The sequence below is a fragment of the Taeniopygia guttata genome, chromosome 9 (genome assembly GCF_048771995.1).
Source record: "Taeniopygia guttata chromosome 9, bTaeGut7.mat, whole genome shotgun sequence".
In the NCBI taxonomy this organism is placed as follows: domain Eukaryota; kingdom Metazoa; phylum Chordata; class Aves; order Passeriformes; family Estrildidae; genus Taeniopygia; species Taeniopygia guttata.
In genome coordinates, this window is record NC_133034.1 from 18,009,088 (window position 1) to 18,023,709 (window position 14,622).

Here is a 14,622-nt window from a genome sequence, read left to right on the forward strand (position 1 = left end):
AGAACAATCTGCAAACAACAGACGGCTGAGGGAATTATGTTATAAATCACCTAATCCAATGCTTTTCTTCAGTATCACTGCCCATTTGAAAAAATTAACAAGTATTGTAATAAATGAATTGGGGTCCAATTCGGAACACAGTAATAACAGAAACTTTATTTTTAACTGATGGGATATATTTCAAATGTCTTTGATTATTTACACAACATTTATTTCACTGCTTTTTTTTTCCATCTTCTGGAAGAGATTCTGAGTAATTATAATGAAAAATATAAAACAAGCCAAAGGAAATGCCCTATTTCATCAGAACAGTTCTACATCCAGCCCGGTATCCATCTCTCCCAGTGGCAAAAGGCAATTGTGGTTAGAAGAAGCTTATGACCTGCCCCTCTCTGCAAAGCATTCCCCTTGTACTTTTCCAGCACCCAGAATCATTCTACCAGGGACATTAAAGGCCACTCTTCTGCTGAGTCCTTCTGGTATCCAGGTCAGGACCTGCTGCCCACAAAGTTTTCTAAGCAATTTCTGCCCCCAGTGACAGTATCTGCATCCAGATCTTTCTGTGGCAACAAGTTCCACAAGTGAGAGGACTATTTTTAACCGTTTTAAACTTACTCATGATGGTTTTGAGTGCCCCTGGTTCTAATATTTTAAGATGCTCCATTTAGCTTATCTGTTACCAGAGAATTGTTAAGTGTGTCCTGAACTAACTACAAATGAAATATACTGCTTCAGCTCAGTTCATTTTAAAACATGATTTCTTAGACAACAGACATGCTGAGATGGAATTTTTAAAAATAAAGAATAATTAAATTAGGTAATTGTTAAAGATGATTATTCACTGTATTTCTGAAGGTTTCTCAAAAAAAGAAAAAATAATTTAAAACCCTTCACAGTCAAGCATGTAAATCCAAGTCATAGAATCATAAAATGCTTTGAGTTGGAAGGGATCTTAAAGACATCTATCTTCCAGCCCCCAACTCAATTATACAGCCAGCACCTTTTCTGTGAGAAGCTAATCAAGTCTTAACATCAACCTAGATTTGGAAAATTCCTCATCTGAGTCTGACCTTGTCATTTTGGACTCACTTTGCATTTTTGTATTTTCTTATTCAGTGTTTGAATTTTGTATTCCATCTTCAGTCACCCCCTGACAAGCAATTACTGCCTTTTAAGAATGTCTTAAACTATCCTGAATAAAAGATTTTGAATACAGTGAGACAACATCTCATCCTTTCTGCTTAGGAGAGAATATTGTAATATCCTTGAAAGGTATAAATCTTACTAGGTACTGCATTATTTTATTATATACAAAAAGAAAAATTACTAGCAATTCTATAGAGAAGTCTATGAAGGTTACCACAGCCAAAAAAGCACATAAAACTGCTCAGGTTGAGAATGTGAAGGCAGCTTTACGTAACTTCTTGCCATACCTAGATTACACAGCTATTAGGCCAGTCAGACGCTTTCTGAGTACCAGGCTGAAACGATGTAAAGCTGATAGAAATCTGCTCTAAATTTTCTTGATCTGGAGGAGTAGCAGGTACTCACATAGCAGCTACAGAGCACCAACCTGCAGTGCACCTTGAGCTATATCCCTTTTCCACATCTGAGTGAATTCCTTATTTCCCTTTCACTAGTTGCCTAGTGGTTAAGGATCTGTAAAAACAGGGATATGGATATAGCTATAATTTGACTACAAATATTTCAGCATATTTTCAGTTCAACTCTTTTAATAGTAAACAGAAGACCAAGATTGTGTCATATCTGCAAACATAAACTGGACCTTCTTACTGCCAGGCTCAGCCTTACACTTTTAGAAGTACTTTCCACGATAAAGCACCATTGCACAATGTCTGCCTAAAGAATCATAAACAGGCCCTTTGATGGGCAGTTCAGAAAGTGTTATAAAGCCCACTTTCCTCAAAATCTGCTCAATCACTGTATAATCATTTACTTGCTGTTTGCAAATGTTAATCCAGGGTCAAGGTAATGGCTGTCTGACACGACACTTAAATTTATGTAAAACCATGCCCTTTTAGCATTCATTTATAATTTTGGTGGGCTGCTCTGATTTAAAAGCAGGCCGACTTTATCAGGGCATGGGCACAAGTGACCAAACACTGCAAACAAAATGCTGCTTCTAGCTTCAGCTTTTTTTCTAACACTACTGCAGTGCTTTAACGCCCAAAATGAAATAAGCTTTACACCTGCAGACTGTAACACCATTGAAACAGATGCAGGAGTGGCCCTGGATTTGGTCAACAGGCATCGCAGAGATGGTTATGTTTTTGGTTTATTCCGTGTTGCTGATGCACATGAACTACATTTAGTAAGTATGAACTTAAAGGCTGATTTACACAAGACTGTGATTTTTAAATAATGAGCCAGGCCATTAAGAGCTTATGTTTATTGCTTTACTAGAACAATGTTGATGTAATCCAATGAATCAGCTGTAATTTACACCACCTCAGTATTCATTTGTGTATCATTTATTGAACATAAACTTGATTTCAAACAATGCTGAATGGCCTCTCTTCTCTTGGCCAGCAGGATGTTTGCATACGAGATGCTCTGAACAGCTTTATACAGCTCTGGAAATGAATCTGTTCTGTCTGCTGTCTGATTCCAGATATTCTATTCAAAATTTATATTCAGAAGGTTTCTTTATTCCATGAATGTCTAACATTAATTAGACCAATGTATCCTGCAAGATTGGTTTTTTGTTATTATCTTAATTTCAGAGATGGCTGAATAAACTGGTGGAAAGGAAAAAAGGCAGAGGAAGTCAAAGGAGTTGCTACTTTGCAAAACTGGGGAGGGACTGGATAGAGAATCCCTATCAGTCATTTTCTATCTCCTTCCTATTTCTTTTTTTTTCCTGGCGAAGATACATAAGCCTTTCTCAATGACAGCTGAAATGCCAAAACAAATCAATAGCAGAAAAAGCAATAGAATAAAAATGTCTTTAAATAGTACATAAAAGAGACCAAGGACAGGCAGATTTACTAATCCACCTGGTAGCTTTTACCTGCTTGACTATGAAACTGGTTTTCAGGCACACATGCATTGTCCCAGAAGTCTCAGTATGGCAACAGAAAAAACTAGCTTTTGATGGAGCTGCTCAGTACTGCCTGTACAGACAAGGACAGGTTCAGAAAGTGACCCAAAGCCCAGGCTGTCACAGGTCTTCAGGTACACCTGGAAAAAACCTGATGGATTTTTTTGCTTTTCAAAGACAAGAATGCAGCAAGTTATACACAGTAGCTAGGCAGTTAAAGAGCTTAATCTAGGAAGGATCTCTTCTACATTAAGAAATTTAAACCCTGAAGTCTCCTGTCCTTGAAGAATTCTGCTGCCATGCAGCTATGTGTATGCCACCCCTCTGAAGTGGTACCACCAGGCAGTAAGACGTGCAAAATGAATTGGATGACTGATAAAAAGCAAAGTTGTGTCTAAAAAGAAAAATGTCAGTGTTTTTACATTTTAAGCAACTATTGGCTATATAAAGTATAAAACATAACTTGGAATATGGACTAGTGCTGAGGACTCAGACTTCCAGATGAATGCTATAAGCACTAGACGACCATGTTTATGTTTTGCTTTGTACCCTTAAGAAATTTTGCCATCTTTGCAGTCCAGGGCCACAGCTTCAGCTGTCACACAGTGTCTACAAGAACTGAAAAGATACTTCTATCTATCTGACTGCTAAAGAATCTTCCCTGTAAGGTCTCAGAACATTCTCAGACCCAAAACCACCAGATGTGATCTCCTGCAAATAATCATGTATATTATTGTGCAAGAATTATTTTGGTCTCACTGCCAAGATAACATTAAGAATATGTATATGTTAATAAAAAAAAAAAAAAAAGACCAAAACGCTTTTTATTTCTCCATGCAATAGTGTGCAACAGGTTAATCACACCAGCCCCCTCAGAAACCTAAGCAGAGCAATTTCAGCCAAATCTCTGCTGGGTTTACACAGGAATTCTAGAAGCATAAGATACTCAGGTATCCACAACAAAACAGTTCTGAACATGTGCAGAACTGTAGTGAACAAAATGCTTTTAAAACAACCAAGAAGATACCATTTTTCCCCAAGAGCTATTGAGCAAGTAAACAGAGGAATTTTCTACTGCCTATTTGAATGTAGGCACTTAACCCCTATTTTAAAATTAGAGACAATGCTCAGATATACAGATATTGCAAAACCATTGGAGGACTCTAACTAGTGAAAATATTACACAAGAGTGCAGCAATTCTTCAACAAGGTCTCATCTATAAAGAAACAATGAAAAAGGAACCTGAATGGGTGGAACTTCATAAAGCCCAAGGACACTTATTCACAGTGTAGGGCATGTTTTTATCGAAATGATAAAATACATATGTGTTTATTCTGGATGTCCATACAAGGGCTGAATAAAGTTTAAATAATCCATTCCAAAACTGTTTCTGTGGGCCACAGAAAAATTCTTAGCACTACATACAAAAAGTTCTGAAAGAGTATCTGGTCACTAAGGTCATTTGAAATGGATGTAGATACATAATTGGCTGCCTAGACAACCGATGTCCTAATAGAACAGTATGTTCCATGGGAAAATCAGAAATGGGAATGGCAACCTTTTAACACTGGCATTTTCCTACTTGATGAATGTCAGATTAACAACAGACACTTTTCAGAGGTTATTAACAAAAGGATAAGAAACAAAAGGTGTAAGTTGCAGGAAGGGATATTCTGACTACATATAAGACTAAAAATAGACATGGAGAAAGTTGTTAAGTACTAGAATGGCCCAAAGATGTTGTAGAATGTCTGTCTTGGTGATACACAGAATGCAGTTGAAACTTTGAAGTTTCAGTTTTGCCTTGAGCAAGTGGCTGGGCAAGATGACCTCCAAAGGTCCCTTCCAGCCTGAACACTTTCTATGCTTGTCAACTCTGAAAAACCTTAATAGAGAACTGGAGAAGTCTCATAAAAGATTAAACATAGAAACCTCAAAAAAAGTTTCTTTCAGATCAAACTTCTTGTCTACAAACTCTTTTTTACTTGCACTTCTCTTCCAGGGAAATTCAACAGTCCTCTACTTAACTTTGGATGTGCTGGAAACTGAATGCTCTGTCTTATCCAGAAGACACTGGGAGTCCTGTGAATACAGCAACACCTATCCAATGGCAAGCAATGGCATCTGCACTAACTCATACACCAATAATGCACTAACTTGATCTTCATCTGAACTGCCCAGAAATTTGTGTCACAAAATCTATCAGTGAAGACTGGGCTTTAATATGGTTCATTCTAAAATGAAATCTATCTAATTCTAGAATGTTAAACATATGCTAAAGGCTTGGGAATGATTGACTCTTCAAATAAGTATAACTTTATTTAACTTGCTGTCTCAAAGGAACTATACTCCACATTCCATTGCTTGTAGCAGATCTTATGTTTTAGGGGTAATTTTCTGACAACTAAAGGGCACTAGAAATTATTTTTAAAGCATGTTCCTGGTATATGAGGCAGAAATACCAGTGGTATCTTTTGTCAGTTTTCTGTCATAACATTTGTGGTATGACAATTGAAATATTGGTAGTGTCATTACATGGACAATATACAGCAATACTTGTCCTTTCTTTTGCACTCCAGTGATGAGAACTCCCAGTCCAAAACTTTATTTACACAGGAGTTGTGATACTATGACAAAGGACAAAGCAGAAAGGCCAGGAGCAGAGAAGAAAAAGCATTTATTCTTTTTCTTTTTCTTTTTTTTTTTTTTTTTTTTTTTTTTAATGGAGAAAAGGAAATAATGAAAAGGTCCATTCACTTTTTACAAAGATTTGTGTAGCCTGGCATTCTAACCTTCCCTGCCATCTTGTCTTATCCTACTCTAAACAATTATCAGGATGACTAAGAAAGCTGTTTCAGATTTCCATTGTCTACTCAATCATGCAAACTGAGAATTAAAATAAAAGCTCTTGTAGAGAGAGATCCCATTTTATCTGAAGACAAATTTTGAGTGGTACCTGATCAAACATTCTATTAATGACCACATCTGTTATTCTTAGAGGTACTGCACATTAAAAGGAGGTATAATTTCTATGATTGCCTACATCCAATTAAATCCAGGGAAAATAACATCATAATCATGTATTCTTTTTTCCTCTCAGGACTTTGGGCAATGTAAGATTATCACATATACAAACCATCTGCTGAAGAAACCTCAACTATATGGATTTAATTGTACATTAAGTCCAGGTAAAATTACCACTGCTGTAAGCCAATGCATACCTCAAACCAGCCCTTGTACCAAAGTCTGTACACTACCAGTGTATGGAAACAGTAACAGATCCATTCATCTGCTTGTAATTCATATTTTAGATAATTCAAATGGAATGTTAAGAATGAGTAACAGAATTAAAGTTACCCTATTCCTCTAAACCAGACTTTACTGATGTCAGCTGATATCACCATTCCAGTCCACCTAAATATGAGAATTAATATCAGAACAAATGTAAACTTGAGAAGACTGCACATTTGGGGTCGTAAGATTCTAAGGTGATTTATAAGGATACTCATTTTCATGGGTTTGGGTTTTTTCACATTACAGAACAAACCCTTATTTGTGGAGTGAGGGACAGGTGTTTCACTTCCAAGGAAACGCTGCATTTAAGTTTCTCATTATGAGTTCACATTAAAGGCATGGGCACACTCCCAAAGTATTAGTATCCACTGTAATATTAGTCAATTATTTGTTTTCACAGTTCCACTTGACTTAGTTGAGTGCAAAGATTGTCCTGTGAAACTTGAATCCTTAGAAGTCACCGAGCAACATAAAGATATTGCTGCAAAGGCCCTGAAGAAATTCAACAGTGAAGGCAACCACACAAATAACTTCGCTGTGGATAAAGTTGAAAGAATTTTAAAGATGGTAAGTTGCATTTTCTCCTAGAATTACTTAGAAATGACACAATTTTGTGAGCAACTCCAAGACCATGGGACAGAACTCAAACCCTTCTAGGATCAGATCTAAGTTGAAGGTCCTACTTTAGCAAAGACTTGTTATCAACTTCAGTTTAGGCGTGTGAAAGTAAAAGGACTTCTCATTTGCTAAAGAACTATGGCAGTGTGATGGCATTCAGAATTCAAGGCCTTCTTTGTTATTTTAATATTTTATTATTTTGTTATTTTAGTATTTTTTACTTTGTTAATTTAATATTTTAATTTTTACATACATGACATACAAGAGTTTATTTACTACTGAGCAGAATTTGAGATGGACAGTCATGTATTATTGCAGTCACAATTTTGTCAGTTGCAGACAGATAATTTTTTACTCTTAGAATATTTAGCACACGGGTACAACAAACGTGGAACATGCTCAGCATCATTTTGATTCTTGCTGCAGAGCAAAGCAGCACTCTGAGGAAGGGAGGTGAATTTGTGCTGTAACTCTTGAAGAACTTCTGGGTCTGGTAAATATCTCCATATCTAAGTGAGGTCAACATGAAGACTTATCCTTTGGGTGATTTGAAGTATATATAACAAAATTTCTTGTTGGTAGATACTGGGGACTTTCACTTAAACAGCACAGGATCATTCTGCCAACACATGTGTCAGCTCAGGACACCTCTGTAATGAGGTCCCATGGCTCCCACCATAATACATGTTGTTCTTGGAAACTGCCTAAGCGATAGCACACCAAACCCACCTCCCTGCAGCTTTTAATATTGCTCGGAAACCTGACAGTGTCCCACACTGGAGCCCTGTGCACGTTGTATCCCTACTGCCATTTAGAAAGGGATTGTTTTCACATTGCCTGGCTCCATGTGTTTCTCCCCATACACTTTGTTTTCACACTTCACCATCTTCAGCTACAGCAACACTTTACCTTGTACCACTGGATTTTAACACTCAGAAACTATGAATTACAATAAAAACCCATACCATAAAGTATGTGCATGCACTTTAACCAATTTAGTTAAACTAGTGAAACTCGTATATGCACACATGCTAAAGACACCGTCAACACAGACTTGAAATAAAAGTACTGCTATAGTTGGAAATTAAAATGAAACACCTCTTTATGGATTTTAATAGGATCACAAAGTCTTTCTCCCATGTTCATATGGAGTAAGGCCTTCTCCATAACTAATGCCCTTGACAACAGAGAAAGCAACATTATCACAGTAACTGGCAGAATTTCACCTCAAATTAACATCAGCACTCCAATACTATATACTCCCATCACTGGAAATGGGTGGTTGCCATCCAATAGATCTCTCTGCTTTCACAGAAGCAGCAGTTCAGTTTACAGAAAAGACTCTAAGGACACTACTTCCTAAAACACAGGCTGTAAAAGTAACAGATTTTATAACACACGCATACTAAACAAAGAATTAAAGCAAGCATTCCTGGAAGCTGTAAGGGTGTGAGATATAAATTATCTAACCTGTTTTCCTTGCTGAATATGTGTATGTGCACGAACATTTGAACAGGACAGGTAAGGAAAGTTTGAGGTAGATGGGATTTTGAAAATGAGATGACATATGATTGCTCTGAAAATTACAAGACTTTAAGTACACCTAGTTACCACTTGTTCTTTGACCTCTTGGTTTCAGACTGCCTCCCGTGAAGGTCACATTGTAGGATTCTCTATAAAAGAGACCAACTGTTCAAAATCTATGCAGGAAACAGATCAGGCATTGGAATGTGATTTCCTGCATGACTGGCATGCTGTAAGTAAAGTCTTAGAACAAGAACTGATATAAGGGGTGGTACTGGGAAGATTCTACCAATATATTTTCAAGTGTTTAGTATAAGCATGCACCCAAACTCAAAACTAAAAATCCAGCATGTCCAAGCCTGGATACTAACTTTACAGCTGCTCTATTATCTTTTGGAAGGAAACAGTCTGAATTCTCAAATCCTAATGCAACTGGAATCTGGCATGCTAGAGGCCTAGAGTTTTTCAGGTTGTATGTGGCTTTTGGATTCAAATTGTGGCCAATCCCTAGCAAATCATTCATGCTATGTCCATAAAAACTTTTATACCAATATGAGTCATAGTTCCTTTAAAAAATATATGCCTTATGTAATCCCAGTGAGCTCAGGGTCACTTTTTTCTCTGCTGCAGAAGAATGGAGAGTGGAATAATTCAAGGTCATCTGCAAAAAACTATCAAATTATTCTCTTCACCCCATTTTTCCATTACTATTATAGTCTACATCAAAGAAACAGTTAGGCAAGATCTCATAATTTCAGAATAAATTATTTCCCAGAAACAAAATTGAAACAATGCAATAAAACATGGAAAAAAGAAAAGATGTACAACTTTTGGTTTATATGGTTTACATCCATTTTGGTTTGATGGTTTACATCCATCGCCTTCTCTGGTTTTTTATATTCCAGAAGACTGGAAATGGTTGTAAATTAACTGGTAAGGCAGCCACAAGTTCACTAGAACAAAGCACAAGGTAAATGGCAATAGAGGGCCTGAATTCTGTTCTCAGTGCTGCCATCGCTGCTGTTTGTGTGAAATGCCATTACCATTTGTAGTCACTGAGCACAATGGGCTACTAATGGCCCAAATAAATATCAAGACAAAGCACCCAGTACAGAGAGCACACACAGAACCCATCACCTGAGTTCTGTGCTCTTTCACCTGAGCAATTCCACACGCAGCAACTGGACAGCAAGAGAAAGTCACAGCAAAGAGGATGCAAAGGGAAGTAATGTAAAAAATTACAACAAATTGCTTTTTTAAAAAGAAATGGAAGAAAGCTCTGCCTTGAGTTTTATCTGAAGCAGCATAGCTACACAATGCCAGGTTTTCAGAGCTTTGAGCAGAATTATGGAACAGTCCAATCTGAACAGATGTTTGACAAGAAAAGACAGGAAATAAAAAAGCAAGAAAAATCAGGTGCCCAAGGGCACTCATTTTGGAGGCATTAGTGGCTGGCCAATCTCTTAGACATCAAAAGGGAAGTGAGATGCAGAGTAGTAGCCCTCTAAGTGCATGTAGAGGGCATCACATGAAGAGTCAAGAATCTTCAAAAACTGCACATATATTAATCATTATTAATCACTGGCAAGCATTGGTTGGAAGGCTTGGGATCTGGCTATGTTATGTCAATATACTTAGGTGTCAAAGGAATAGCCTGACTTGTAAGATGTTGAACATTCAGTAATTTGTATTAATTCCATCACATGAACCCAGATGTGCATTGTGGGGTTTTTTTTCCTTGTTTTTTTGCTTAGCACACCGGATTCTGCAAGGCAAGAATTATCAGCGATGCAGATGAAGCTGATGGAACAGATATAAGCTGTGAAATCTACCATCCCTGGGTATGTACTCAGTTATGGACACGTCTCTGGCTGTATCCTCATGCAGGTTGCAGAACCTTGCTTAGTCCAGACTGGCAGATGATTGTAACATTTATGCAAATTTTCTATTGCCTGGGTGTGATGCAGCACGTCAGGACAGACTGACCTGCAAGTCCTAGGTCAGTCAAAGGATGAATCAGAATTGAGCTGTCCCTACTACTCCTTCCAAGTGTGTCTTTTCTCAGTTCAATCACTTGACTAAGTGAGTAGAGATTGGCAAAAAAGTTCAAAGGAATTTTAGAAAGCAAGGGGAGGGGAGATGATCCTTATCATATCTGGTATTCCAGTTTCTATCACAACAGCTACTCCAGTATGGATTTGTTTGGTTTTGATCTATCACAAATACTTCTCAGCTGGTTATATAATTTCAACATTGTCTGTTTCCAGCAGATTTTCAGTAACTTGGTATTTTGTTATCTATTCCTTCTCCTCCATCATGAAAAAAATACAGATTTTTTTCCCTTAAAGATCATCAGAGCTATGAATGCAAACCTGCTAACTCCCACCTCTCTCTCATCAATTTCTTCTGCTCTATCAATACCTGATTAATACTTCCTCACTGGTGTTTTTATAAACAGCACCATGGCTGTGGGCGAAGATGGAAACATTCAGCTCCGGGACATCCACACAGACATCCCCACTGTCATCATCATTTTGGTCACAGACATCACCATAAGCATCACCATAGACATGAATGCCACCCCTCTTCTCAGTCCAGACCTGAAGACCCTGAGCATAACCCCAAATCCAGCAAGGAAGTTCAAGACAAAGGACCTTCTTCTCCCCCTCCTCCCCATGATGAACCAGATCAGGACCATCCTACTGCACCTCCTCATGGACCAGATCATGACCATCCTCCTCACCACCATGGACCACCCTGTCCCCTGCCTCATGGACCAGGTCACCAGCACCCTCCTCACCATCATGGACCACCCTGCCCTCCTCCTCATGGACCGGATCATGACCATCCTCCTCACCATCATGGGCCACCCTGTCCTCCTCCTCATGGACCAGATCACGACCATCCTCCTCACCACCATGGACCACCCTGTCCTCCTCCTCACGGATCAGATCACGACCATCCTCCTCACCACCATGGACCACCCTGTCCTCCTCCTCATGGACCAGGTCACCACCACCCTCCTCACCACCATGGACCACCCTGTCCTCCTCCTCATGGACCAGGTCACCACCACCCTCATCACCACCATGGACCACCCTGTCCCCCTCCTCATGGACCAGATCACGACCGTCCTCCTCACCATCATGGATGGCACTGTCCCCCTCCTCCTGGACACCCTCCTCATCACTGTCATCACTATTACAGACATCATCACAACAAGACAAGCATATCAGGAAAGTATTTTCCATGCCATGTAACAGGAGCTGTCTATCGCATCCCAGTTCCAAATCAGCAGCATTCTCTCACACCTCCCATTGCAAACTTTCCTGAACTATCCCAATGCAACCTTCACTTTTCCAGCACTGGCTCAAAACTAAAGGAGATGGCAGAAGCTCCAGGCTTTCCAGATCTCCCTACACAATCAAAATCATGCCCCGGAAAACCCAAACTTGACCTTCCAAACATTTTGCCTTTATTTCCTTATAGCCTTGTAACAGAAAATTCTCCTATATGACCTCAGAGAAAGATGTTCCTGGCTCAATAATTTCATGGGCAACCACAGTCCTACAGTCAATGAAAACAGCACATGGAGAGGTGGAAAAGGCATTCTGTTTCTAGGAAGGAGAATCACTGAAAATAATCATTACATATTTCAACCTGCTTCTTCATCACAGCTATCTCAAGCTCCACTGTAACTGAAAGACTCAAAATTCTGAGTCCCTTAGATAATGTGAATGGGTAAAAATCTCCCCAGAAAATGATGGTACTTCAGTTCTAACAAAAAGGAAAATTCTCTAATAGTGCAAATTACCATCTAAAATCTTTCTTTTTTCATCATTCATAACTATAATGCACTTCCACAAGGAATCTGACCTAGAGGAAATTGGACTGTTTTCCATAAAACTTATATTCATGCTTTATACAGATTAATAGAAAATAAAAATGCAAGCATTTTTTTCTTGACACAGTTGCGTGTTTTGGTTTTTTGCCTTTTTTTGTTTTTTTCTACTACACATAATTAGCTATTAGATATTGAACTAGAAATTATATTAAACTATTAAGCTATTTAGGTATTAAACATCCACAAAGCAAACTCTAGCATAAATTGACTAATGGTGTTTGGGTTAGCACTGTTATCTAGAAGGGGTCTGAGAACAGTTAATGACTTGCTGTCTCACTGCAGGGTGGCCTGCACAGGTGCTTCCATCACTACAGCTGCTGGTGGTGATACATAGAAATATTGCAGTCAAGGACAGCCCTTCTCAAATAGTTCATAATTGCTCTCAGGGGAAGAGAAAAGCAGATGCATGTAATAACTCTTTCATGTAAATGTTTTCTTTATTGCTGAACCTTCCTCACTGGAAACTGAGTTGGGAGGAACAGGAAGAAAGAATAGTGGTGCCTCTTTATACTCCAGCCCCCATCAAGGTCAAGTCCGTTCAGACTGTCCAGGGACCAGCAAGCTGGTTCAGAACAGCTATGTCATCAGCAAGAATATGGGATTCTCAAGCTCAGTCTCAAAAAAAGTTAGTAATTTGATCATCCAAATAGCTTTTTAATAGCATAAAGTGAAACACAGTGCAAAGGCCACATTGAAGAAAAAGAAACAAAATGAGGACTCGGCGTGACTGAATGAAGATTGACTAATTTTTAAAAGCCTGTTATCATGTATGAACAAACTTATTTCTGGTGTAATTTATCCACAGTCTCTGAAGTGCATTTTCTTTAATCAAAACTTGTAACAAGTGTGGTGAGTTTGCTCTGGCTGGGTGCCAGGTGCCCACTAAAGCTGCTCTGTCACTGTCCTCCTCAGCCAGACAGGGGAGAGAAAATGTAACAGAAGGCTCATGGGTCAAGGTAAGGATAGAGAGATCACTCACCAAATATCCTCACAGGCAAAACTTACTGGACTCAGGGAAATTGGCTTATTACTAATCAAACCAGAGTAAGAGAATGAGAAATAAAGTATCTTTGAAACACCTTCTTCCCAGGCTTAAATTTACTCCTGGTTTTCTCTACCTTCTCCGTCACCTGATGTAGTGGGATGGGAATGGGAGTTGCAATGAGCTCATCATATGTTCCTTCTGCCCCTTCCTTTTCCTCCGGATAAGGACTCCTTACACTCTTCCCTTGCCCCAGCCTGGGATCCCTCCCATTGGAAGCAGTCCTTCATGAACTGATCCAATGTATGTCCTTTCTGTGATGTGCAGTCCTTTAGGAACAAACTGCTCCAGCCCAGGCTTCCACAGGGTCATAGCCTCCACTGGGCATCCACATGCTCTGGTGTGGGGTCCTCCATGAGCTGCAGGTAAATCCCTGCTCCACCACTGACCTCCAGGGGTTGTAGGGGCACAGCTGCCTCACCATGGTCTGCTCCATAGGCTGCAGGAAAATCTCTGCTCCTCACCCACAGCAGTTCTTCCCACACATTCTTCACAGGCCATGGGATTTGCATAGCTGTTTTTCCCACATATTCTCACTCTTCTCTCCCCGCTTCTTTCCCAGTTCCTTTTTTTTCCCCTTCACCACTACGTTATCCAGAGGCACTACCACCAGCGCTGATGGACTCAGTCTTGGCCAGAACTGGATCCATCTTGGAACTGACTGTCATTGGCTCTGTCAGACATAGGAGAAGCTTCCAGCAGCCTCTCACAGAAGCCACCGCTGTTATCAAAACCTTGCCACACAAATGCAATACAGCAAGAAACAGCTGGAACACAGGAGCCAAGGCAATCCCAAGGTGTTCACAGACTCAAAGCAAAACTATTTGGAGCCACACAGGGGAGACAAGCACCAGTTCTCAGCCATCTCTAATCCTGGCTTGACCAGACTCAGATGATAGTGCTTAATCCTTTGTTCTGTGTCACGTATCTGCAACAATAACAAAGCACTATGATCACTGGCTAATCCTTAAACCAGGTAGCCTCCACATGGCAGCAGAGATGGAATTCCCAAAAGGACCATGAAGGACAAGGTTTATCAAGTGCTATTGAAGGGTTACGTGACATTCAACCATATGCATGTGTCCAAAGATTTTCAAACCTGTTCTGATTACTATAGTTCTCAGAACTGTTGCAATCTGAAGACTAAACAGATCTATACAATTTACAAGGCTGTTGTC

At 39.4% G+C, this 14,622-nt stretch overlaps 1 protein-coding gene and 1 long non-coding RNA gene across 2 annotated transcripts in view; one reads left to right on the forward strand and one right to left on the reverse strand.

Annotated features, from left to right (window-relative positions):
* The window catches only part of LOC140684693 (uncharacterized), a 115,992-nt gene that overhangs the window by 76,589 nt on the left and 24,781 nt on the right, over window positions 1–14,622 (reverse strand). The window lies entirely within an intron of this gene.
* HRG (histidine rich glycoprotein) lies at window positions 2,052–12,464 on the forward strand. Its single transcript, XM_030280048.4, has 7 exons — window positions 2,052–2,332; window positions 5,065–5,172; window positions 6,163–6,250; window positions 6,757–6,923; window positions 8,614–8,730; window positions 10,253–10,339; window positions 10,957–12,464. The coding sequence occupies exons 1-7, from the start codon at window positions 2,135–2,137 to the stop codon at window positions 12,013–12,015; spliced, it is 1,824 nt and encodes a 607-aa protein (XP_030135908.4). The 5' UTR covers window positions 2,052–2,134; the 3' UTR covers window positions 12,016–12,464.